Here is a 26232-nt window from a genome sequence, read left to right on the forward strand (position 1 = left end):
CACCCCCACGAACTCAGCTTAATCTTCCTTGCGGGGAGCGGCCAGCCGACCTGGCCCACAAGGAAAGGCCATGGCATTGCATTCCCTCACCTGCTGAGGAGCGAATGGCTTTATTGGAAGCGGGGCTGGGGGCACAGGCGGCCCCATGCTGCCTGGTGCTGTGCATCGTGGCCCCCGGCAGGCGCTCCTCAGGCCCATCTCAGAGGTCCAGGCCAGACCCGGCTGGTACTGCTTGTGGGGGCACCACGTGGGGGCCTCAGGCGAACTTCACCAGGCGGCCCAGAGCCTCAGCAGCCTTCACGCGCACGGCGGGGGCCGGGTCCCTGAGCAGGAGCTGCAGGGCTGCGGGACAGGGCTGTGCTGTGGGCGCCAGCTCTTCCAGGGCTGAGGCAAAGCCGGGTCCCCACTCACCCCTGCGCGTGGGACTGCCGCCTGCCCACTGCCCCTCCTGCAACAGGCCTCTGCTGGGAGGGCTTGGGAGCCAACGGAAAGATAGTTTTTCCTTTTTTAGTGTTTTTTAAGCTCTTTTGGAACAGTTAAGAAGTTTCCGTGAATTACTAGAGACGATGAGGTCACCAGTGACAGGGAAAAAATCCTTGAAATCCAGGAAAATCACTTAGCCCCCGCCCCCCCCACCCCGTGCCCACAGGGTCAGCGGGAACCCTGTGTAGCTGGAGGACAGGTATGGGGAAGGGGGCCTCTGGGCCCCTGCCCCCGTGGGGGTGGGGGGGCATTGCTAACCGGCAGTGAGCTGCTCCAGGTCCACCTGTGACCGGTGCTGGGGCTCCACATGCAGCACCAGGAACCCTGTGGGCAAGGGCCACAGTCAAGGTCAGGACCAGACCCAGACCCAGGGGAGGGTGGGGAGTGGGGCACTCACCCGTGAGCATGGGGGCCGCAGCACGGACGTCCTCCCAGCTGCTCTTGAAGTAGAATAGGCTGGTGCTCAGCAGGCGGCCCAGCAGATCCGGAAAGTGGCGCATCTGCAGAGACCCCTCACTAGTCACGTGCATCCACCGGGCCACGCCCCCAGCACGCTGCAGCCACGCCCCCTCACCAGGTGCTTGCACGTGGTGTTTAAGAACTCCCCAAAGTGCAGGCTGCGGCCATCCTGCAGGTGCTTCTGGAAGGCAGTCGCCAGCTCCTCACTCTCCAGGTTGGGACCGCACATGCGCAGGGCAAACCTGCAGGCCTGCAGGACAGCTGTTCAGGCCCCACACTGAGCCTGAGTGGGCCCCCCCCAATCCCCCCACTGGGCCCTTACATCAGCCACGGGGGCCTGGGGGTCCCTCAGGTGCAGGAGCAGGGGCACTAGCCCACCGATGACCTGCTCCAGGAAGACGTCCTCACAGTCCCCGTGGCAGGCCTTGTTGAGGTGCCCAAAGAGGCAGATGGACACAGAGCGGAACTCTATCTTCTCCTGTGGGGGACACAGGTGTCCCCCACAGGATGCTCCCCAGCCCTGCCCAACCGCTGGCACTAGGCCCTAGCCCCCTTCCCTATACATCGTCCTTGTGCCATGGGCCTGGTGGACAGGGCACCTGGAGCAGCGGTGGAGATGCTGATCAGAAAAGACCTTGGGGGGGGGGGAGCCCTGTGGGCCACCCCAGGCCCACTGCTTGTTGGAGGGTCTACCTGGGGGCCCAGGGGAGGGAGCCATAGCGACTGCACACAGCTCTTGGGACCTGGGGAGCAAGTGGGGCAGGAGCTGAGGCTCAAGAGAAGAGGGGACAAGGGAGCAGGTCCCGGGCTGGCCTGGCTGGGAGTGGGTGCCCCCCCAGGCCCCACCCCGCCTACGCTGTCGAAGAAAGGCCGGATGCGGATGGCCGTGTGCAGCAGCACAGAGCGCAGGTCCCAGGGCTCCACCAGACCCAGCAGCTTCACCAGGCCTGCCATGGCCTCCAGGGCCACCAGGCTGTGAGGATCGTCCCCATCGTCCAGTCCACTGATCATGGCCGTCAAGAGCTGAGGGCCATGAGTCCGCACCTAGGAATGCCCTGCACTCAGCTGTGTCCCTGTGTCACCGAGCCCTAATGTCTATCACATGTCACATTGAAGAATGGCCCAGCCCTCTACCCTGTATGCTCCCAAGCCACCTCCTGCACATCCCTGCGCCCACAGCTTCACTGTCCTCATGGCCAGGACAGCTCACCTTATCAGGGGAGCCCGAGGCAACATTGGCCAGGCCGCGGAGCACCAGCCGCCGCACACTGGCACACGGGTCCTTCTGCCGGGCTGCCAGGTTGTCCAGCAGCGACTCCAGGAGCATCAGGTCGTTCGCCACGTTGCTATTGAGCAGCTGGAGGCAGAGGTGCTGTGACTTCCTGCTCCCCCAGGGTTCGCCCAGCCTGGCCAGCCCCAGCTGCCTCGTTCAGTGCTGCAGCAGCTACCTGCCAGCCCCTCCTCTCTACTCCCCAGGCCACTGAGGGGTGGACGCACAAAGGCCATCTGAAGGCCAAGCTGGGCTCGTGGCTGACCCTCGCCCTCTTCTCCAGCTTCTGATTACAGCCCCAGCGCAGTCCCATGGGGTCACCTTGGGCCAGCCTTCAGCAGCTTCGCTTGAGCACAGGCCACCCACTGCCCAGGCCTCCCACCACAGGGCACAGAGCAGGGGTGTCACTGGGCAGGGCCCAGGGTCCGCTGCACCCAGCAACACCAAGCGGGGACTTGGCAATGGTTCTGGCTGGGCAGATCAGAGCCGGCTGCTGGGGGTGGGGGTGTCCAGTTGGGCCATTGGTAGCGATCCAGAGCAAGCAGTATCTACCTCGGCCAGGAAGGCTGTGGAGGTGACCCTCTGGACCTCATACACGCTGCTGTGTGGGCACAAGAGCGCCTTCATCACCAGGGGCAGCCGAGGGCCTGCGAACTTCGCCATGGCGCTGGAGAACAAGGCCACACCATGCAAGGGTAGGGCTTTGGGATGCCCCTGAGCCTACCCTGGGCCAAATCCCCCATGGAATAGAGATGGGGGTGCCTCTACTCTACTTCCGTTCCGTGTATCAGAGCCATATGGCCCATGAGTCTGTCCCCTAGCTGCTAGGCTCTGCATAGCTTCCCCCCCTGCCCATGCACCCCTCTAGGCCACCTCACCAGGCCTTCCTCCAGGGGCCTCCTCTCCCCACCAGCCCCTGGACAGTCAGCACCACCTAAAGTGCGCAGCTGCCTTCAGGCCTGTGCCCCCCACCCTCCCACCCCACTAGACAGAGCCCGAAGCCGGCCCTCAGGGACACACTTGCTCAGGCTGGGCCTGTGGATGCAGGAAGTTCTGCCCCTCCCACGTGCCACTGGGATCCCTTGTTTGTGCCTTCCTTTGAGTCCTAGGAACCCCCGTTGTTGCCTAAACAGGAGCTGGCCCACAGTGCTCACCTGGCCAGCCGGGCAACCCCAACTTCGTGCCCCGCAGAGGTCCTCAGAGACTCCCAGCCTCCCTCCATCTCCACACGCTGCACCACGTCCTCACTGCCGCCCCGCAGCAGCGCAGCCCGCAGGGCTTCCATGGAAGAGCTATGGGGACACGCAGCCATGCACTCTGCATGCACACGCATGTGCACATGCCAGCCCAGGGCTGTGGGGCCCACACCCTGCCAGTTGTCCCCACTCTGGGGACAGCCAAGAGGCTGTGGGTCATCCATGCAGCCTTGTGTGGGCAGTGAAGACTGCTCCTGGACCCCCCAAAAAGGCTCTTTCTGCCATGTGCACAGCCACACCCACCCAGGAGACCCCACAGCTCTGCAGGAATGGATGGCAAGCAGGGCCCAGCCTACTCCCAGATATGCAACTGGGCCACTGGGAATGAGGCTGAGACCCCAGCAGCTGGTAGGCGGTGTCCAGCTCCAACTCCCAGCTCAGCCCGTTGGGGTTTGGTGGGTGCGGCCTCACGCAGAGCCCCGCAGGAGGGGCCGGCACCCACTGGGACTGCTGGAATTCACTGTCTGCCCCTCACTTGGATCAACCCTCGGCTCAGAAGCATTTGGGCCTCAGGCTGGAGAAAGCAGCATATGGGCCCTGCCCCAGGCAGAACCTCCCAGCACAGCCCGTGGCTCAGAGACAGCTCGGCAGGGAGTCCCCCCACCCTCGCTGACCTCCTCTCCCCTGTACAGTGGCAGCCACACTGGCCTGCAGACAAATGTGTCCATGAGGCCCCGAGGCCTTTTCCCTGGAAGTTCCTGGCCTGAGGGCAGACACCTACCAGGGGCCGCACACTGGCTCGCCTCCCTCGGTAACAGCATGGACCCAGCTGGGTGCACCTGCCATCCCCCCCCAGGGCCGCCTCACTGAATGTCCGTGAATGCACCCCCTCCGCAGCTCCCTCCCCAGAGAGAAAGCACTAAAGGCAGCTCTTGCTGTCCCCTTTGTTTTCCCTGGAGCCTGGAGTCACTGTGAGGGCTGCCTCCCCAGCCACCATGGTCACTGGGCAGATGCCCAGGGCAGCCCCACACCCTGCCCCAGGCTGAGACCAGCACTCTGGGCGGCTCTTGGGGCGCCGCGCTGGCCCAGGAGAGTGTGAACAATTTAAGTGAGGGTGCCTCCCTCGCCGGTCTGCTTGCTGCCCGGAATTTCTGTGGATGTGGCATTTGCAAGGGTCTGACTTGCAGGCTGACAGCCTGTCACAGCCAAGACCTGGGCCTGGCTCTGCTCACGTCCCAGCCCAGGGGTGGTGGCCCAGGGGCCCCTGGTCGGGGCGTGTGGCCTGAAGGACCACAGCTCCCAGCCAAGGGGCAACGTCCTGGCGCGCCAGGCCAGGGCTCGCTGGGTGAGTGTCCTCTGGTTCGTTCATATTTTCCACTTGGTCTGAGCAGAGCTGGGCAGGCCTGGCACATAGCCCCTGCGAGACTTTACAAGCTGGCCCTGTGGGGAGCAGTCCCGCGGTTGCGGTGCGGAGGAGGGACATTGTCCCCAAGTATCCCAGCCAAGGGGCACTTCCAACCCGAGACCTGGGATGGAAAAGGGGGTGACCGGGCTGTCACTCAAGCCCCGGTGGCACTGGGCTGTCATTTTCCTGTGCTCACCCTGTGGCCCTAGGCAGCTGTCTAGATCCCTAAGATGCCACCATTTGGGGGCTGGTAATGGCTCCAGGGACCAGGGTGGGCAAGCAGACACCCAGGCTGCTGAAGCTGTGACCCCTGATCTCAGCAAGCACCTCGACCTTGCCTGTACCTGGTCTCCTGCCAAGACCCAGCGCCTGCTGGGCAGACGTCACAGAACCCAGACCCCAGGGAGTGCTGAGGCAAAGTGCCTGCCCAGGCTGGGGCCAGGGGCCAACCCAGGACAGCAGACCTCAGGGGAGGCGGGCAGGTCACTGCAGTTTCTGTCTGAGGCGGGATCAGAGGACGGGGCCACAAAGGCCATGTTGGGGGTGTGGCTCCCTGCAGGTTCCTGCACCTACGCAGTGTCCCAACAGGGCCCGACCACAGCATTGCCCCAGACAAGGGAGCAGAAGAGGGACAGCTCAGGAAAGCTTCATTCCCAGCAGGACGGCCAGCACCCTTGGGCCTGGTGCGCGCACAGTGCAGGCACGCACGCGACAGTGCTGGGGCAGGGGTGAGGGCCTGGTACCTGCAGGGATCCAGGGTCTTGGAGGCCAGAGCTGTGCTGGCAACCCTCCGCTCCTTGGCCTGCAGGTGGCGGGGCAGCTGGACGCCCACGGTGCAGCTGACCCGCAGCAGCAGCCCTGCCACCAGCTGTGGGTAGAGCTCAAGCACTGCAGGCCCGGACGCTGGAGCCGACATGACCTCGTGCAGCGCGCAGGTGGCCTGGAGACAGGGGCCACCTCAGGCTCACCCCTTCCTCTGGGGCCAAGTCTGAGGAGGATGGCCCTCCTTCCCAGGACCCAAACGGGCCCAAAACCAGTCTGCATATGCCCTGAGTGCCCCGGAGGTGCGGGTTCTGGGGATAGAAAAGGGATGCCTGAGGGGCCAGGGTGTGCACAGGGCGAGGGGCACAGCCGTGCCCAGCTGGGCCTTCTGGGGCAGGAGGGGGGCTCAGGGTCCCTGCAGCTGCCCAGGGCCAGCCCCCGACCATCTGCTGGTGCCTCCTGAGCCGGGAGGAGGAGGGGGTTCTCACAGCTGCTTTGCTGCTGAGAACACTGCCAAGTCAGGTTTATTTGTTTTCAGGATGAAACAAAGTGGTCTCCCTTGGGGACCGACACCTGAGGGGCCTTTACAAGGCTGGGCTCCAAGATCACTGGCTCTGGGGCTCCAGTCAGCCGCCAGATGCCTGCTGGGCAGCACCCAGGCCACCTGTGGGGTTGTCCGACCAAATGGGGAGAAGGGAGCACAGGGCCAGCACTCACCGCGAGGGGCAGCTGCGTGGCCACGCGGTCGGGGGAACTGCTCAGCAGGAAAGCCCGGCTCTCCTTAAAGGGGACGTCTCTGTTCATCTTCTCCAAGAGCAGCCCCAGGACCTGCGTGCTGACACTGGGCTCCATCGCCAGTGCCCGCCACAGGGCACAGGTGTGGCTGGAGCAGGGCAGAGTGGTCACCTCAAGGCCACTGCCAGCCCCGGCCCCACGCCCCCCACATGCTACCAGACTCAGCTCCAGCCAGGCAGGAAATGATGCCCAACCTCATACCCAAATGCACCTTCCTCTGACCCCAAGGGCCCCTACACACAGGGCCTGAGTGGAGTGGCAGGAGGTGTCTGGGAGCACCTACCAAACCCTCTCCCAGAGCAGCGAGCACCGTGCATGTGGCCAGAGACCAGGCACTTGAAAAATTGCAGACACTGGTGCTCAGACACACAGGAAGTGGCTGTGCTTAATGTCAACGTGTGTACAGGGAGAAGTGACAAACTTCAAACACCTGACAGAACCAGCAATTCCAGAAACAGACACAGCGAGTGAGAAAGCCGGTTGCCTCCGCGGGATGCGCGCGGGTATCCCGGACACAGCAGGAGAGAGAGGCAGCGAACCGGAAGACGGGGGGAAGCACCCAGCAGCGCCCTGAGCAGGGGCTGCGGCAGGAGCCAGGAGACAGACGGAGACAGGCCTGCGGACACCAACCGCTGGCCCAGAGCAGAGACCGTCTGAAAGAAGCAGGCTGAAAAGTGTCCCGACCTGACGCCAGACACTGACTCAGACTCAGGAAGCCCAGCACTTCCCAGCAGAATAAAAGGACCCTGGGCCCTGACCTGGGACATGCACAACCCAGTGACAAGGGGCGTCTCCTGCACATCCAAGGAGAGCATGTGTGTCCCTCAGACAGAGGGCCAGTCAGCAGCAGGAGCTGGAGACATGTCATCTTACATGCAGTGAAAGAAAACTTGCTCAGCTAGAATTCCAGATGCCGCAAACCAGTCAAGAAGGGCAGCCCAACAAACACTCCAGATCCTAAAGCACGGCACTTTGGCACTGGGTCCTCAGGCAAGGGGGTCCTCGAGGGGTTGAGGGGCCGAGATGCAGGCGAGGGGGCTGCACGTGGGGCCCTGTGCACAGAAACACACGTCCACCAGGACGGCGAGGACACGCCGCAGGGAGGTGGGCAGCCACACGCCGCCGTGGGACAAATGGGTGGCAGAGCCCAACACCACGTTCCTCACGGACAGAGACCCAATTTTACACGATTTCACATCATGAAACATTATGCGATTGATTTTCCCCAACCACTCATAAGTGTAACCTGTTCTCAGCCCACAGGGTGCAAAACCGGTGGCGCGTCAGACATGGGGCTGGGCCACACGTGCCGTCACCAGCCCAGGACAGCCTACTGCCCCAGCTGCTGTGGTGCCCACAGAACACCACGTGGCCACATGTGCATCAGACACAGCCCGTCCCACAGGGCTCCATCCACTGTGGCCCCCACATCACCGCTGGACCCAGTGGTGGTGGGGAGGCTTCCCTGTAAGCGACATCCCCGTGAAAACTGAAGCAAAGGGATGAACGAAGAGTCCCATGCAGATGTGGGCAGACAGGGCTGCAGAAGGACCACCCAGAAGCCGTGGTGACGCCCGGCCCAGAGGCTGGAGGAAGGCGGCGTACGGGGACGTCCCCTGTGCACATGTGGTCATTTTTAGGGCGAGCACTAAAAGAACAGAAGCAGAGAGCATGACCTCCAAAGCAACTAAGTAAAAAAGAAATGAAATTACAAAAAAGACCTGTCCATCTAAAAAAGAAGCAAGAAAGGAGACAGAGAGAAGGCAGGTGAGACAGACCGAGGGGAGCTCGGACTCAGGCACCACCGCGTCCACGACAGCACACAGGCGCTGAGACTGCAAAGTGGCCCTTCACCCCACGAGGGCAGAGGATGCTCGCAGTGTCATGTTGGTGGACGAGTCACCAGCAAAGGGTCACCCAAGAGGCGCCTCAATGCAGAATGCGAGGTGACGACCAGGGAGCCCGTGCGAGCCTCCGCGGTTGCACCCACGAAGGAGACAGCAAAGGTGGAAGCACCGCAGGACCTGTGGCAACGGCCGCCGCCTGGAGAGCGAGTGACGGAGGGAGGCGGGGAACAGGCAGGACAGGCAGGACAGGCATCGGCAGGGGCTTGGGAGCGGGGAGTCTGGCACGGGGAATGGGGATCCTTTCCTGGCTCAAAGTGAGAGCTGAGCCCTGGGGTCTGCCCGCAGACGGTGGTGCCGCCCTGCAGGGGACAGGCCAGGAGAAGAGCACGGTGCAGCCCATGACAGCGACCCTGGGCCACAGCTGTCTCCCACTTGCCCCAGGGTCTGGGGTCTCACTGGCTCCCACACAGAGGAACAGAGCAGAGGCAGGTGGGGGTGGGGGGCACAGGAGGGATCTCTGAGCCTGATGCCCGCCCCAGCAGGCAGGCGGGGACCCGCGGTACCTGTCGAAGGGCAGGGGGCTGCCCAGGAGACTGGATACCACGGTGGCGCAGTGCTGGGCCGCCAGGATGCGCATGCTGTGCTGTGCGGCTTGCAGGACGTGCTCGTCCTGGGTTCCCTGCACCTTGGAGCGCAGCACGCTCACGAGCTCGGGCACCTGCGGGCAGTGGCACCGTGTCAGACCCAGAGGCAGGGCAGTGGGGGAGCAAGCACACCGGTGCTGTCCACGGGAGCTGCAGAGCCTCTCAGTGGCAGCGGGGGGCAGAAGTGGAAGCCGGGTGCCCTCTGGGGTCTGTGTGGACCACTGACGCACATCCCATTCAGGGTTCCCCAGCCTCCAGGTGCATGGGCTGTCCATACAGCCACCCGCTCTGACCGAGGAGAAGGTGGGCAGTGAGCTGGGGATGAAGGATGGAGAAAGGGAGACAGATCAGTTCTCCAGATGGAGGCCAGAAGGGCCAGGAGAGAATGGGGCGAGGCCCTCACTGCAGAAGCCACAGATGGGCAACCAGGACAGCAGCAGCCGGGAGCCTTCTCAGGGCAGCGGGACCAACTGGTCTCCAGCTGGATCTGTGTGGCTTGAAGGCCCTGTGGTGGGCATGGCCTCATCATTCGGGGCCCCCCGTGCCCTAGGTGGGCGCTGGCCCCAACCACAGGGACCCCTACCACCTTGCTGCACACCTGGAAAACACCTCGGTCTGAGGTGAAAACAGAGGAGACGGCAGTGAGGGGAAACGGTCCCCGGGACAGGGCAGCTAGCAGACCGTGCACTTTATCAATCCCTGGGTCCCGGGTCGCCTGCCTTTAGCAAGAATGGTGGTGGTGGGGGGGGACCCAAAGCTATAAAACTAGAAAATAGGGGAAAAGCTTTATAACACTGGATTTGGCAATGATTTCTTGGATATTACACCAAAAACAAAAACAGACATGGCACTAAATCAAAGTTTTATGCATCAAAGGATACACTCAAACGTGAAAAGGCAACGTCTAGGATGGGCAAAAGCACTCGTGAGTCATACACCTTATAAGGGGTTAGTGCCCAGAACACACGAGGAACTCAGCAACAACAAAATCAAGTAACCTGACTTAAAAGTAATAAAAGGCCTTGAATAGATATTTCTCTAAAGAAGACGGCCAACAAGAACATGAAAAGATGCTCAGCTTCACTAATTGTGAAGGAAATGCAGATCAAAAGCACATGAGGCCCTGGCAGGTGTGGCTCAGTGGATGAGCGGCAGCCTACGAACCAAGGGGTTGCCAGTTGGATTCCCAGTCGGGGCAAAGGCCTGGGCTGTGGGCCAGGTCCCCAGTAGGGAACATGGAAGAGGCAACCACACGTTGATGTTTCTCCCCCTCTCTTTCTCCTTCCCTTCCCCTCTCTCTAAAAATAAATAAATAAAATCTTTAAAAACACACACACATGAGATACCATTTCACACCCATCAGGACAGCTAAAAAACAAAATAGGTAGTAACCAGCGCTGGCGAAGATGCAGAGAAATTGGACCCTCGCACACGGTTGCGGGAATGTAAATTGGTGCAGCCGCTGTGGAAAACAGCATGGTGGTTCCTCAAAAATCTTGACAGAATTACCATATGATCCTGCAATTCCGCTTCTGGGCATCTACCCAGAAGGACAGAAAACAGGATGCTGAAGAGCTACTCACACACCACGTTCACAGCCTTACTCACAGAAGCACCCGGGTGTCCATCAATGGCAGAAAGGTACATGGGGACCCCCGGTGGCCGCTGCCGCCAGCTGGCCAGTCCCTCCTGCAGAGCCACCGGGCACCTTCCTACCACCCACACCAGGCCTGGGAGCCCCACTAGGTGCTAAATAACATCCAAGCCTTTGCCCCCAGACCCGGACTGTCACAACCCCGGCTGAGTGCCTGCGAGGGCACCTCCCCACTCAGGAGTCACGCGGCACACGGCCCCGGGCTGCTGCTTCTCCATCAGCAAATATATCTGCTCGTGTCCACAATACGTAAAGTACAAATCAGTAAGAAAAGCACAAACAGCCCAGAAAAAGTGGGCCAAAGCCCGGTGTCCTCACAAAAGCGGACGTCCGAGTAGCCAGCAAACGTGTGCAGAAACGCAAAGTAAACTGGTAAGAAGCCATGCACACCGCTCCGGGGATCCTCCCCAGGCGGCCTCGCAGCCCCTGGCCCACCCCTGGCCCTCGGCGCCTGCCTGGCACGGGGCGGGGCGGGCGGCACCTCAGCGGCCTCCGTGCACCTGGCGGCGACCCTCGGGACCTGAGCCCGCACCAGCTCCCAGCTCCGAGAGCCGCGCGCCCCGGGCTGCGGCCTCGGCGCACTTTCCTTCCCAGGTCCTTCTCTCGCCTTACTTTCTGAGCGCGACGGCTTTGGCCGTGTTCTAACCTCGTCTTCAAACCAGAGAGGAGAATTTGTCCCTATCGGGCCCGCAGGGAAGAGGGGCAGCGCAGTGAGGGTCAAACCCCCGCAGAGCAGGGAGCCCCAACTTCCCAGCGGGGCTGCGCCGCCAGCAGCACGCCCAACCCCGCCCTCCCCAGACAAGCCCCGCCCCCACCCCAGCCCCGCCCACAGCCCCGCCCCTCCCCAGACAAGCCCCGCCCACCGCACCTTCTCCTGGAGCAGGTTGCCCCGCTCCTTCAGCAGGCAGTTGATCAGGACGGTGGCCGCGCGGGAGCAGTTCTTGTCGGGGTCTCCCAGGCTCTCAAACAAGGTGAGCAAGAGGCTGATGAGCTGATCAGGTGGGAGACGCTTTGCAATAACCTAGGAGGAGGGCCGCCGCGTCCAAAGTGAGGCGGGGCTTCCAGGAGACCCTCCCGCCCCGCGCGTACCTTGAGCCCCTGTCCCTCCTGCAGCCCCCGCTCCGGGCCCTGCGCTGTCAGGAGCCCCCGCGGGGCGCCGCGCTGTGGCCCACCCACAGCAGTCCCCACTCCCCACTGGAGCCTGACCAGGTCTGGGACGCCTTGAGGGACCCTGGAAGGGTCGGGGCCCTGACCCGTGGGGTGGGCTGGAGTGCCCCTGCAAGGGCAGCGCTCTGGAACTCTCTAGAAGAGACTCAAAGGCAGATGGCGACAGGTCCCCCCTGGACAGCCCAGCCCTAGACCCACTGCACCCTCAGCTCCCCCACCAGCCCAGTAACAGACGCCTTTCTTTCTCCCCTGAGCACAAGAGGGCAGCCAAGGCCTGACGCTGCCGCTGCCCACAGATGCAAAGGCGCACACGTGGCCGATTATCGGCAAGTCTGATCCCAGCCATGACGCCCCTGCCCCACCCGGACTCGCCGAGTCAGGGTCTTTGCCTTCCAGCCTCTGGGGCCCCACAAAATAGGCCCCGCTGACGCCCTTCCCTTCCTTCTGCGGGAAGGAAAGCCGAGGACCCCTGAGCGCCACTTCCAACATGAAGGGAGTAGCAGCCCCGCCCTGGCCGGGCGCTCCCAGGACGGCCAGGGGCAACCCCCTCAACCCCTGGAGTTAGGAGGGTTATGGAGCCCCGGCACACAGCTGCTACTCTGAGTGAAACCTGACGCTGCTCCCACCCCTGCACTCAACGCAGCCCCTGGCCTTGCGCCCTGCAAGCCCCTCTCGGCCCGGACAGCGGCCTCCTCCGCTCTGTGGACCACCAGGCAGGCACCTGAGCTACGCTGTGGCAGGTGTGGAAGAGGATGGCAGGGTCATGGTGCACAAGGCCTTCTTTGAGGGTAAGGAGCCGCTCGGCCATGTCATCCCGGTAGTCACGGGAGAAGCCTGCAGAGACAGGAGGGGGCGTGGAGCTGGGCGGGACCTCCCTGGCCACCTGAGGTCCAGACTCCGCTCATCATCCCTCAGGCACCTCTGCGCAGCCAGGGACTCACCCTCATAGCCCAGCTGGAGGTAGAGCAGGGAGTAGACACAGCTCACCGCCTCCTGGCGGGTGGCCGGCCACAGGTCCGCACACCGTGGGGAGAAGAGGCCGATGAGGAGGCCCAGGTTGTGGAAGGGCACCAGGGCCTGGAGGGGAGGGGATGGAAGCAGCTGTGGGGACACTGAGGAGGATGGCCAGACAGGAGAGCTGGGCCCCTGGTGAGGTCCGCCCCCTGCCACCCCCAGGGTCGGCTCCACTCAGCTCCTCTCTGACCATACCCAGTCCACTGGGGTCTCTAGGTGGGCACAAGGGCCAGGCTGGCAGACCTGTGCATGCTGAGGGCCCATCAGCAGACAGAGATGGAGCCCCCACAGGCATCAGAGGAGAAAGCGCACTGCTGATTCTGCCAGTCCGCATCACATGCCCTCCCCTGAAGGCAAATCCCATCAGGTGAGAGAACACCCCCTTCATCCTAGCTGGGTACCGGTCATGTTTCTCAGAGCCTTTTCTTTTCTCCTTAAACACTGAGCCTGGCATCCTTCTGCCCTGGGACTTTCAGCTGCCACCCCCGACGCACACCCCTCGGTCTTCCTGCTCCCACTGCCCCCGTGCTGGTCCTGGGTCACCAGTGTGGGGTTCACAGGAGGGGAGGCGGGGAGTGGGGAGAAGGACCCGGGGACTGGCTGTGGTTCATCTTGGCGAGGGCAGATGTCTGTCACGGCACACAGCCTGCATGTGGACCAGGGTTATGTGACGACCAGCACGTAACAACCTGAGTGGGCAAAGCCCGTCGCACGTGCACAGAACCCAGGAGCCACTGGGACACATGGCAGATATGGCTGTGTAAAGAGTGGAAGTTTGGGTGCATTTTAAAAAGTAACAAAATGCCAAGAGAAAAAGCCTACAATTATCCAGATAGATGAAAAAAAGCCATCTGACAACATCTAATCTGTGCTCCTGATAAAAGTCCTCATGAAATCCTGGCCGGGGAGCTCGGCTGGTTGGAGCATGGTCCCAATGCACCAAGGTTGCAGGTTCAATCCCCAGTGAAGGCACATACAAGAAGCAACCAATGATATATCAATCAGGGGAACAGCAAATCTCTCTCCCTCCCTCTCTCAAAAACGAGCAAGTGAAAAAAAGTCCTCATGAAAACAAATGGAGCTGCAGACCACAAAACACAAGGAGAAGCAAACACGCCCCAGCAGGCCTGGCCTTGTGCTCGCAGCAAAACTACCAGAGGCGGGGCCATCACTCTTGCCTGGTCCCCGAAGTGAAGTACGGGACGAGGAAGGGGCTGAACGTGCAGTGCTGGGGGAAAGCCAAAAGCCCTACGTTTGAAAACCGTGAGAGTGTGTCTGAAAAGCACAAGGAAACCAACTAAGAATGCAATAGAGTAACAACAGGGTCTTATAAGCGACCCAGTCACTAAGTACCCAAAATCCAGCTGCCCCAATACTACCACTGAGCAGCCGCAGGTACAACTGTCAGAAAGTTGACTGACAACCACGACTGCCCCTGGGACAGGCGGGAAGCAGCCAGCCACCTCACACAGCTGGCTCGACTGCTTAGATCCGTCACAACGGCCACAGCCATATCAGGCTATATCACATGGACCCAGCATCCCCTGGATCACTGGCTTCAGGAAGACACCCGTGGAATTCTGGGAGCGTGCAGGAGTGAGCTCTGAAGTCTCACCTGACACCAACCCCACCGCCAGGGGTGCCAGGGACTGCCCCACAGGACCTGCCTTTCCCGCAGCACTGCGGGGCCGGGCTCCATCTATGTCCAGACTGCTGCTCCTGCCCCCAACGCCCTCATTTGCTCCTCCCACACCCAGTCCCCAACATGCTTTCCCTCACTCAGAAAACATCCCATGCCAGCGCTGGTGGGCATGCGGGTGCTGAGAACAGAGATGCCATCAGGCTGAGCCACACATAGTCAGCTCTGAGGACACGTGGGCCCTGGCTGGCCCTCCATCCATGTCTCCAGAAAGAGCAGGGGCACTCTGGAATGTGACATGAGCCCAGGGTGGTGGCCAGATGGCAGCCACAAAGCTGTGGGCGCTCTGGGACATGAGGGTGGCAGACCTCAAGCTGGGGACCAGGGAACGAGACCTCTGGGAAGGGGCAGTGTCACCGCCGGTTACTCACACTGACATGCAGGTGCTCCAGGAAGAACTGCAGCAGGCCAGCACTCAGGCCAAGCGCCCGGGCCCGCTCGTAGCCCCGCGGGGACTTGATCCATGGGCTCAGGTGCTGGGGAAGAAGGAGGCTTCACACAGGCGCCAGCTTGGGGGACAGTGCAGGAGGCAGAAGCCTGTACCAGGCCACCCTCCCCAGCTTGGGGCCCAATGGAGTCTGGTCAGAGCAAGTCACTGCTGCAGCTCAGCCTGTCCCCTCTGTCCTGCTGGCCTGGTCACTCATACGGCCACCCCAGGCAAACCCACAGCAAGCCAGGCCTACAGAGGGACAGGGTGGCCATCACTTGCCCATCCCACCATCTCAATGGCCCCAGATGGTCAGAAGTTCACATCTGGAGCACCTGCAGCATTTCTGATCCAGGCAGCATGAGATGGGAGGGGACATGGGAACAGGATCCAGGCCCCACCTCGGTCAGGGCCCGCCCCCACCTGCACACCTGCCCACAGACCCCATAACATTGCAGACAGCACTGAACAGCCTCAGTGCTGCCCCCAGGCGAGGAGAGCCCTGAGAGACAAATGAGAGCTGGCTGCCAGGCGACCCCCGGAGCGCACACCACACTGCACACCTCCACCATGATCTGCAGGCCCTGGGGTGTCAGGTTCCGCCGAAGGATGCTCCGCAGCAGATCCTCAAGGGCGCGCATAGTGTCCAGGTACAGGGACTGAAAGGGAAAGAGGTGCCAACCCTGTCAGTGGCCCCGCCAGTGACCCCGTCGCCCCCAGTGGCCGCCCCTCTGACCCCCACAGATGCGAGCAGGAGGCAGGGGTGTACGGCAATACCTCCTGGTGGCCATCCTCCCCCGCGGGCTCGGGCAGCACAGCCATGACACTGTGCAGACAGCCGTGGACCATGTCTGTCTGCGCCTGCTCTTCTAGCTCGGGCTCCATGGAGCTGAGCCATGAGTTAAGGGCCGGGCCTGTCCAGCTGCCCCTGCGCCCCTCAGCCCAGAAGCCCATGCCAGGAGAAAAGGATACACCAAGTGGGTGCAGGCGAGCATGGCCTTCTTCCGAATGCGTGTTCGCAGGGAGTCTGGGGGCTCTGCCTTGATGAAGTCCTGAGGGGCAGGACATGGCTCAACCCGGGGCCGAGGCACTGGCTCTCGTCCCCGGCAGGTGACAGCTTCAGGCCAAACGCTGTGCCGAGTGGGCGCTGGGGCCCTCGCAGCCACCCCACCCCCCCTCGTCTGCGCCAGTGCCCGCCCCACACCCAGGACCCACCAGACCCTGCTCGGCCTCACCATCATCTGGGCCACCAGCTCCGCCTTCCGTGCGAAGTGGAAGGAGCCGGCCTGCGCACTGCTGCAGATGGCCTGGCACACCATGCACACACTCCGGACAAGGCACAGCTGCAAGGCTGGGTCCTGCGGGGAAGGCAGGCTGCGGGAGGCCGCCCACGCCCGTGGCCCAGTGGGGCTCTGCCTCCTGGCCCACAGCGCGGAGCCCAGAATGGGTGGCTGCCCACAGCAAGAAGCCAGACCACACCCCCATTCTTAAGGGCTCATCCAAGCCACAAGGACCTAGAGGACGCCCATGAAGGAACCGTGAGGCACTGGGCTCTGCCTGGCCCAGGCCCTGGAGTCCATGGGTCACAGCCTTGGGCAGATAACATGATCTGTTCCCCTGCATCCCCTGCACCCTGCTGAAAGGATCCCCCAGAAGGGAGAAGGAAGCACACCTAAGAAGAGCCTCGGCAGAGCAGGGCTGCCCTCTGCCAGTCTCCCCAACTTGGTCTCTGGGGACTGGGGAAGGGGGTAGTGTCCCCCACCACATCTCTGAGGGGCTAGAGGAAAAGAGACAACTCTCAGGACAGCCCTATCCCTAGCTAACCCCAGGAGACTGGAGGGTCTGTCTTCAAGGGGAGGGGCTTTTCTTCAAGGTCCCAGAGAGGGGCTTCCAGGTTAGTGCCAGAGGTTCCAGAAGGGAAACGTGTTAGTGAGGCCAGAGGCCACCGTCACGGCTGTAGAACTCAGCCCTTTCCCATGCGCTCGCTGAAAGGTCAGCCCCTGAGCATCGGGGAAAGGCGCCAGGAGACGGGCTGCAGCCTGTAGCTCCCTGCCCCTGCCTGCGAACCCACCACAGCCACGCAGGTGGCAGAAGGCCCCCCTTTACCCCACCCACCACCCAGAGTCTGAGCCAGAGCAGGGGGGGCTGCTCCAAGGCACATGAGGGCAGGCCCTGGGGTGGGGTCCAGAGCGCGGCCCCGTGGACCTGGATTGGGAAGCCCCAGCGGGTGCCCCAGGCTCCTTGCCCCTGAAGCCCAGCCCAGTGGAGAGAAAGGCTGAGTCCAGGCTTATCTCCCACACACTGTACCTTGGTCTCTACCTTTATTCCTAGAACCTGAACAACAAAAAGTGAGACGCATTACAATGAGGCCGCGGCAGCAGCGCCCTCCCCCGACGCCCGCCCAGGCGCCCACCTTGGTGCTGAAGCACCGGAACATGTTCCGCAGGATGTCAGACTCCACCCGGGCCAGCAGCAGCTCGCGGGGGGCCTGCGCGGCCACGTGGCCGTAGCAGAGGATCAGCGCGCCCTTCACTTTCTCCGCCTCGTTCTCGCTCCGATCCTGAGGCGGGGGCGGGGGTGGGTGGAGGGGGTCAGGACTCAATCACAATCACACAGTTAACCCCCCAAAGGAGGCCGTGCATGCCACCCCCAGGTCCCTCTGGAAGAAAGCAGAGCTGTCAGCAATGTGAGAGGCCTGACCCTGTCATATCCAACCCCAGGAAAAGCCCCTACATCGGAGAGAGCAGGACAAGCCAGACCCAAGCTGTCTGGGGACCAAGGGACAGAGACCAAAGGTCTGAGTAGGCAACCAAGGTAGGAGGGTCAAGCAGGAGGAAGAGCTGGGGAGCCGAGCTGCGTCCCCTCCATCCTCGGGGCCTGCCCACACCTGCACAGCCAGTCCAGCCCTGAGGTTCTGTGACTGGGACAGACACCGGGAGACAGAACACTGAGGGACAGGGCTTGGGCGGAGGCACACGGTCCACCCTTCCTGACACGCGCTCTGGCAAGGACGCCACCTCCACCGGCCACCAGGGGGCAGAGGACCAACAGCAGACAGATGGGACAGCAAGGGCGCATGCCCCTTGTCACCAGCTGGGAGGGAGAGGAAGCAGACCAGACGCAGTCCTGGCACCTGCCCCCCAGCCTGCAGCCCCCCAACTCCTCCACAGCCTGGCTGCCGCTGTACCTTGAAAATGTTGAAAATGCCCATGGACTTCCGGGACACATCCGACCGCACAAAGTCCTCCAGCTGGGCCAGGGTGTCGTCCAGGTGGGAGATGGCACAGATCCCAAAGCAGCAGGCCAGGCCCTGGGGAGGCGCAGGGGCGCTCGCACCAGGGCAGGGACGGGTGTGCGGGGAGGGAGGACGGGAGGAACACAGGCCAAGCACACACACCGCACACGCATGCCCCACCACATGGCCACATCCATGCGCAGCACACGCTCTTGCTGGCTCAGTGCCTGAGAGAGGACAGTGAGCGGGGTCAGCCAGCCGTGGGCCCAGGCTTCCCGGGGGGGCGGGCACCTCGCGCTCAGCCTCCTCCTGGTATCGGGCTGCTTCCAGCAGCTCCTGCAGAAGTTTCCTCACCACGTCCTTACTGGAGGCGGCACCCAGGGTGGTCCCCACGCACTTGTACAGGAAGTTCTGCAGCAGAGCCAGGGAGCGCCGTGCTGATGCCCAGAGCAGGGGGCCCAGCAGGGCCAGCTGATGTGGGAGGGGCTTCCGGTAGCCCAGGGCACTGACCACCACATGAGCAGGGAGGGACCCTCCCCGCTACCCACCATGATGGGGCAGCTCCCAGGTCTTCTCCTCCTGCCTCTTCCAGGGCCCCCAGGGCCACTAGAGGGGGGCTCAGGTGGCCAGGGACACAGAATCAAAGGCCAGGAGCTTGGACCTATGAAGCAGGCCCAGAACACCCCGCACCTTCTCCTGGGGCGTCCCGTTGTAGCAGGGCAGCTGCTTGCACATCTCCAGGCTCAGCTGGCAGGTCCACGTGTTGTCAGACACAACAGCCAGGCTGTCCCGAAGGAACTGTGGGCAGAAGCAGCAGCGTGGGCTGGGGCCTTGGCCTGCACTGGGCTGGCTGGGGAAGGGCCAAGGCCCAGGGTGGCACACAGTGACCTCGGGGTGGTCCTATGCCACGGCTCTGAGTGGTGGCAGATGACCTCTGAGTCCTGGCGGACAGGTACCGGGCGAGGGCCACAGGCAGCTCTGGGCCAGGCAACAGCTAAGACGGGACGCTGCCGTGGCCAGGGCAGCTCAGGACCCTGTGATTTGGCTGTCACAGCAGGGTGGGCCATCTTTGAGGGTGGTGGATGGTCCTCACCCCAGAGACACCCATCCGTCTCTCCCCCCAGCCACACCACTGGGTGGAGGCAGGTGTTACAACCCTGGGAAGGTACAGCCCCCCCCAGGCTCTCCCGACCCGGGCCAGGCCCCGCCTTCGCCTCTCCTCCCTTCCCTCACCATCAGCAGCTTTTCCTCCCATTCCTTCTGTGACAGGGTGTCCTCAGTATGTCCTGAAATGACAGTCCCCAGTCGGCCTGGCAAGCAGGCCCATCCCAACAGACAAGAGAAGAGTATTCAGAGCACCTGGCCCAGGCCCCACCCCACCTTCCAGAGCACAAAGGCAGTGCAGAGTGGGCCAGCACCCCAGGTGCCCCCATGTCATGAGCAGGACCACCCTTTGGCCCACTGTCCAGACCTTTTCTGAGCCACAGTGGAGAGCACCTCTTCCCACGTACAAAGCCCTGGGACCAGAGGCAGCGCTGCCCTGACTGGCAGAATGGGTCAGGGTGCAGGGCCTGCCTGCCTCCTGGGCCTCACCCTCCAGGTGCTCCAGAAGCAGGGGGATGGTTGTTGCCCACCGTGGACCCAGCAGAGGGTGGATGTCCCGATGCAGGATGCTCAGCAGGCGCAGCGAGGCCGCCCCACGGCCGTCCCCCAGGTAGGGGCGGGAGGACACAGTCTGCGAGGCACAGGTGGGAGCTTGTGGCCATGTCGGACCACAAGTCCGCCCCCGAGGGGCCATGGTGGAGGCAACAAGCCCCACAAGACACAGCTCCCCAGTAGAGAGGAGCACCTGAGGCTGCGTCCTTTCCTGTCATGACAGCACAAGGATGGGGCACCCAGGGACAGAGGGGACAGCCCACTCCTCTTCTGATGCCCCTCGGAGGGCACCGCGCTGCTTACCAGAAGCCTGGTGGCTATGGCGTAGGGAGATGGCAGGGTCACTGTAAAGGAAACGGGACGCTCAGGGGCCGCTTGTGGGGGGTTCTGGGGCACAGACAGGGATGGGGCGGGGTCAGGGGCTGGGGCTCCACGCACCGTGGCCATCGTACTGGATGAGGAGGGCGTCGGCCCCCGCCTCCTGCCTCTTCTGGGCCAAGTACACGAGGCTCCTGCAGAGCGGGGTCAGTGCCCCAGTGAAGCGCTCAGGGATGAGGAACTCGAGCAGGTACGGCCAGAGGACCTGGGGGCGGTGCCATGGTTGGTCTCAGGAGCCCAGCCACAAGGGGACAGCCTCGAGGAGCCCCCCCACCCCAGCCCAGGCCCACGGCGCCAGGAAGGTTTGGCCAGATATGTTGGTGTTGGGCCAAGGGGCCAGCAGGCGCGTGCTCTGTCACAGGGGAGGGGCAGGGCCCTCCACTCACGTCACTCATCCTGTCCACGGTGGTGCTGACCAGATAGAGGGTGTTGACGCTGACGGCACGTACGCTGTCGGCCAGGGGCTCCTCGCTGGGGCCTCCGGGCCTCTGAGGCTGGGGGGAGGGGAAGGCAGGAGCATGTGGGGTGCCGCACCACCCAGCTCTGTTCTCCAAGGTTACCTGGCCGGCCGCGGGCTCCGGGCCGTGAGGATGCAGCCTGCATGGAGGCCGGAGAGTCCCTGCCCAGCCCCTCCAAAAGGACACCCACGTCGCCTGCCATAGACAGGAAATGCAGTCTGCTGAAACAGCCCGAAAAGCGGGCTCACCTGGCCTAGCTCAAGTCTCCAGCATCAAGCACAGCCTGGGGATTTCCCGCAAGCGCTGGCTGCCGGGAGGTCACCTCGCCCTGACCCCAGCAAACGACCTTGGCAGCACAGGAGGGCCTTCCTGGAAGCACAGCCACCTGAGAACACTCCCACCTTGGCCCGGGGCAGACGGCAACCTGGACCCAGTGAGCCGGGATCCTGGGAGGCGCGTGAGGATGAGAACGGCGGGTCCTACACAGGCCGCGCTGGCCCCCACTCACGCCCTGACACGCCAGCGCAGCGCGGGGCAGCTGCAAGGGCTGGTCGCTTAGAGAGCACAGGACCCACAGGAAAACGAGGCATGTGCAGGCCTTGAAAACCGTTTTCAGAGCTTACCCTAAAAATATACCAGGTAGCCTTTATACCAATATGCACGATTTTGAGAGCCTGACCTCCCATCTGGCCACAGAGAGTATCCCAAGAGACTCTTAAAAGCAGAAGCAAACCTGCCAGAGCCAATGCAGGTGATGCAATAAGAGGGGAGACCCACAACAGCCATGGGAAGCTGTTCCCAAGAAAAATTTAAAAATCCTAGAGGAAACTTTGGGTTGATAAGGAACCCAAACACAGACTGCAAACTACCTGACACCGAGGCCCATCCATGTCCGTCAGGGGCAGAAACACGAGGACACAGACCAAGAACGTGAACTTGCCCTGAACAACATACTCCAGGTGGGAAACAGTGATAGGAACCACGGACGAGAAAAAAACATAAAAATTCTAACAACTGAAAGACAGGAATCTACTCAGGAAGTTCCCAGTGAAGAGGTTATTGCTGAGGAGCAGACGCCTGACCTGGAAGCACAAGGCGAAGACTTGAAGGGAGAGTCAAGATCGGAAAAGAAAGATGCAGAAGACAGATGTGCTGCCGCACAGACAGGACAGGTACTGGGTTAGAAAGAAGTAAAAACCAAGAGCCAGGAAAATTCAGAAGTAAAGGAGACAAATCCCTCATGAATAAAAGATAAAAAGAGCGCATCTGAAAAGGGTCCAGAGCTGGAGGCAAGGACGATTCCAGGTGAGCTGGAGCTTCCTCCTCTGCCGGAAGGTAAAGGTGCAGAGAACGGTGGAGACTGCGCCACAGGGACACACGCCAAACTCAGCACAGCTGACCAGCGAACCAGCGACAGAGCCGGATTGAAGACAACGGCATGAAACGGCAGCCCAGGACCCACGTGGCAACAGGCAGCTATGAGCACAGTCCAGGGAGAGCTCTTTGTTACAGCAGGGGCCAAAAAGTAAGTACGGAAAAGTCAATGGCGCCAGAAAACCCCAAATGGAACCTAAAGCTACATGAAAGTTTAATCAGCAAATTTTCAAAGCTCATCCGTGTTACAGTGCGTACCAGAACGTCCTCCTTCTCTAGGCTGAGGATGGCCCCACTGCACGGTGAGTCCACGGCGTGTTTACCGTTCACGAACCCACAGGCGCTGGGGTGGCCTATGTCTTAGCCAGTGAGGATCATGCTGCTGGGAGCGTTGCTGCACAAATACGTCTTCAAGACCCTGCTATCAGTTCCTCTGGGGATATACCCAGAAGTGGGATTGCCGGGTTGGATAATAATCCTATTAAACCTCGGGAAGACCCAATACACTGTGTTCCGTACATAAGGGGGCTTAGCCTCGGAATATCCCCTAACTGATGAAGCTGTTCAGATGCAAAGGCAGCGAACGCCGGCTTTCCTCCCGGGAGTCTGGGATTCCGGCCGTGGCTGGCAGAGCGCACCTGCGTGGCACACCTCCAGTAAAAGCCTGGTCTCTGAACCTGTGAGAGGCCGAAATGCCACCTGGGAGGCTGTGCTTCGCCACTGTCGGAGTGCGCCCAGTGGCCCAGAAACCTGCACACGGAAGGGGCCTGCGCTCAAGGCCCATATGTCCCCCGGTGAGTCATTGTGCACGCAGCGCTCCCAGCGCCCTCGACCCTGAGGTTCACAGCCAAAACTGACTCAGCAGTGCAGATCACCCAAACGGTCCTTTGTTTGTTAAAGAAGCTGGATTCACTGTTACAAACTTCCTAACAAAGAAACCTGCGGGCCATGACACCACTGAGGAATTCTACCAGAGACTTAGGAAAAATGATACCAATTCTTCACAAACTCTTCCAGAAATCTGAAGAGGAGGGAACATGTCCAAACTCAGTGAGGGTCCAGCATCAACAGGGAAGGACATGACCAGGAATGTACAGACCGTATCCCTCCTGAAGAGACACAAAATCTCTCAGCAAAATGTCTGCAAATCACACCCAGAAGTATGTTAACAGGACAATGAGCTGTGACCAAGTGGGCTTTTCCTCGGGGCTGCAAGGTTCACTTGGCCTTTACAAAGCAATCATTTATATCCAAACTGAAAGCAGAATCTTTAATAGTAAAAGATGGAATGTACGCCCCTTAGACAAAGTAAGGAAGTTTGCTCTCACCACTCACATGCAGCCTTGTGCTGCTGGAGACGCTGGGCAATGCAATAAGGCAAGAAAAATAAATGAAAGGCATCAGACTCGAAAGGAAGAGCAGGACTGTCTATGAGACCTGATGTTCTATGGAGAAGGTCCGAGGCATCTATAAAAAGCAGGGCCGCAGGATACAGGTCCACACGCAAAAGTCAGCTGTGCTCCTATACGCTGCCAATGAACAACTGGAGACTGCAATGAACCAAACGACACCATTACAATATCACTAAAAATAAAAGTTACAAATCTGACAAAACACTTGTGGAAGTTATGTGCTAAAAGTGACCAAATACTCAACAAGCAGCAAGTGCCAGCACCGGGGGTGGGAACGCAGACGGGTGCAGCCGTTGTGAAAAACAGTGTGGGGTTTCCTCAAAAAACTAAAAACGAAACTGCCTTTTGATCCAGTGATTCCACTTCTTGGAACATATCCTAAGAATTCCAAAATACCAATTGGAAAGAATATATGCACCCCTATGTTCAGAGCAGTGTTATTTGTTGTACAATAGCCAAGCTCTGGAAACAGCCCAAACTCCCTTCAGTAGACAAGTGGATAAAAAAGCTGTGGCACGTTTATACAATGGAATACTACTTGGACGTAAAGAAAGAAAAAAAGAAAAAAGAAAGAAAGAAAGGAAGAAAGAAAAAAAAGAAAGAAAAGGCAGAAAGAAAAGGAAATCTTACCATTTGCAACAGCATGGATGGGCCTGGAGAACATCATGCTAAGTGAAATAAGACAGTCACAGGAAGACAAATACTGTATGATCTCACTCATATGTGGAATCTATGAACAAAATAAACCGACAAACAAAATACAAACAGGGGCCTGGACACATGGACAGACTGACAGCTGTCAGAGGGGACAGGGAGGAGGGGTGATGGGATGAAAGAAGGTGAAAGGAATAAGCAAAAAAATACGTATATATGACACAAAGACACAGACAGCAGTGGTGACAGCCAGAGGGAAAGAGGTTAGGGGGCTGGGGGAGGTGGGCAAAGGGGGAGAAAATGGGGACAGAAAGGGTTTGCTTGGGGTGACGGGCACATGATGCTGTGTGCAGACGATGTTCTGTTGAGCTGTACACTTGAAACCTGTACCCAAATAAACTCAATTAAAAAAATAAAATGTAAAGTCCTGGCTGGTGTGGCTCAGTGGAATGAGTGCTGGCTGGTGAACTGGGGGCTCGCCAGTTCAATTCGCAGTCAGGGCACATGCCTGGGATGTGGGCTGGGTCCCCAGTTAGGGGCGTGCAAGAGGCAACCAACTGATGATTCTCTGCTTCTCTTTCTCCCTCCCTTCCCCTCTCTAAAAAATAAATAAAATCTTTTTTAAAAAGTAAAGTAAAAATTACCAAATGCTAATGAAAGAAATCAAAGAGGACCTAAATAAATGTAGAGATGTACCGTTTTCGTGGATTGAGAGACTCAATACTGTAAAGATATCAATTCTTCCTACGGAGTCTACAGATTCAATACAACCCCCATAATAACTGGACCCCATTCGGGGAACAGACACGGCCCATGAAGGCAGTGGGTTTTCACAGAGATGCAAAGCCAGTTCAGCGGCGTAGAAAGAAGTGTTTTCAACACATGGAGCTGGAACAACTGGACATACAGCAAATACAAATAACAAACCCCAACCCACACCTCACATTCAGACAAAACTAAACTCAGCACGGATCCCAAACCAAAATGCAAAACATAAAACTTCTAGGAGACAGAGGAGACAGCCATTGGGTTAAGCAAGGGTTTAGCAGCAAGGATACCAAAAGCATGATCTCTAAACTAAAAAACTGATAAGCTGGGCTTCTAAAATATTAACACTTCTGCTCCTTGAAAGACACTGTTAAAAATATAAAGACACGCATGCAACAGAGTTGCCTGATGGAGGGCTTGTGCCCAGAACATGCAAAGAACACTCACTACTCAAGAACAAGGAAACAAACAATCCAGTCAGAAAACAGGCGGAGGCCGTGAAGCAGACGTGGGTGGCCCGTGAGCACAGGAGGAGGCTGACATCCACAGGCATCAGCGAAATGCAGGTTAAACCCACAGTGAGATCCCAACCTGTAAGGAAGGCTTAAAAGACAATTAGCAGCCCTGGCCGGGGGCTCAGGGGGTTGGAGCGTTGTCCTGTGCACCAGTAGGCTGCAGGTTTGATCCCCGGTCAGGGCACATGCCTAGGTTGTGGGTTCCATCCCAGGTTGGGGCACGGACGGGAGGCAACCGATTGATGTTTCTCTCTTAAATCAATGTCCCTCTCTATCTCTTTCTCTCTCTCTCTCTCTCTTTCTCCCTCCCTTGCTCTCTCTCTAAAATCGATTTAAAAAAATATCCTCAGGGACTTCTAGCCAAGATGGAGGTCTAGACAGACACGCTGGGTCTCCCTCCACAACTAAGAAGAAATACAACTACCTCAAAACTAGAGACACCCAGAAGTTCCAGAAAATCGAGCTGCATGGAAGTTCAACAAATAAAGATATAAAGAAGAAATACTCATCCGGACAGGTAGGAGGGCAGAGTCAGGGCAGAGAGGACGTGGTGTGGTGGCGACGGCAGCTGCAGGCCAGTAGAAAGCACAGTCACGCGTTTTAAAAAGTCTGGAGGGACACCTGGGGAGCATTCCCAGCTCCTCACCAGACCACGCAGCTCACGGTCCCAGCACCGGGGAAAATCAAGCCTCATTGTTTCTGACTGAGGCGGAGGCAGAAACTGCTGGTCTCTCACCTGAGTCCACTTGTTTAAAGGGCCCCACAGTCCTAGAACATCTGCAGACCCACCCACTCTGGGAACGACGGCCAGGGCAGCAGCTAGAGGGGCTCTGGTCCCATACGGAAGTGGGAGTAGTGCCTGGAAAAGGGGCGAGTGCTGAGCAAACAACATTGTTCCCTCTCAGACCCCTCCCCCACCCACAGCGCCACAATCTGGTGAAATAGGTCGCCCTGTACTGA

At 60.1% G+C, this 26232-nt stretch overlaps 1 protein-coding gene across 2 annotated transcripts in view; it reads right to left on the minus strand.

Annotated features, from left to right (window-relative positions):
* Positions 1-94: 94 nt before the first annotated feature.
* MROH1 (maestro heat like repeat family member 1) overlaps positions 95-26232 on the minus strand; it is a 40013-nt gene continuing 13875 nt past the window's right edge. Inside the window, exons 13-42 of one of the 2 annotated variants that reach the window (XM_090283248.1) lie at positions 20478-20585; positions 20152-20296; positions 20017-20057; positions 19651-19792; positions 19291-19343; positions 18748-18855; positions 18349-18468; positions 18010-18132; positions 17236-17382; positions 17130-17156; positions 16058-16180; positions 15795-15874; positions 15600-15711; positions 15386-15481; positions 14767-14871; positions 12624-12759; positions 12404-12516; positions 11384-11536; positions 8781-8935; positions 6293-6458; positions 5557-5753; positions 3367-3504; positions 2765-2879; positions 2153-2299; positions 1798-1986; positions 1265-1420; positions 1058-1192; positions 881-983; positions 742-807; positions 95-342 (exon numbers count right to left, since the gene is read on the minus strand). In XM_090283248.1, coding sequence (XP_090139374.1) covers positions 257-342; positions 742-807; positions 881-983; positions 1058-1192; positions 1265-1420; positions 1798-1986; positions 2153-2299; positions 2765-2879; positions 3367-3504; positions 5557-5753; positions 6293-6458; positions 8781-8935; positions 11384-11536; positions 12404-12516; positions 12624-12759; positions 14767-14871; positions 15386-15481; positions 15600-15711; positions 15795-15874; positions 16058-16180; positions 17130-17156; positions 17236-17382; positions 18010-18132; positions 18349-18468; positions 18748-18855; positions 19291-19343; positions 19651-19792; positions 20017-20057; positions 20152-20296; positions 20478-20585 — 3585 coding nt within the window. In that variant the 3' untranslated portion in view covers positions 95-256. The remainder of the gene's footprint in view (positions 343-741; positions 808-880; positions 984-1057; positions 1193-1264; positions 1421-1797; positions 1987-2152; positions 2300-2764; positions 2880-3366; positions 3505-5556; positions 5754-6292; positions 6459-8780; positions 8936-11383; positions 11537-12403; positions 12517-12623; positions 12760-14766; positions 14872-15385; positions 15482-15599; positions 15712-15794; positions 15875-16057; positions 16181-17129; positions 17157-17235; positions 17383-18009; positions 18133-18348; positions 18469-18747; positions 18856-19290; positions 19344-19650; positions 19793-20016; positions 20058-20151; positions 20297-20477; positions 20586-26232) is intronic. The other variant, XM_090283249.1, reaches the window with a different exon arrangement.

Source organism: Furipterus horrens, unplaced genomic scaffold (genome assembly GCF_987537825.1).
Source record: "Furipterus horrens unplaced genomic scaffold, mFurHor1.1.pri manual_scaffold_7, whole genome shotgun sequence".
NCBI lineage: Eukaryota > Metazoa > Chordata > Mammalia > Chiroptera > Furipteridae > Furipterus > Furipterus horrens.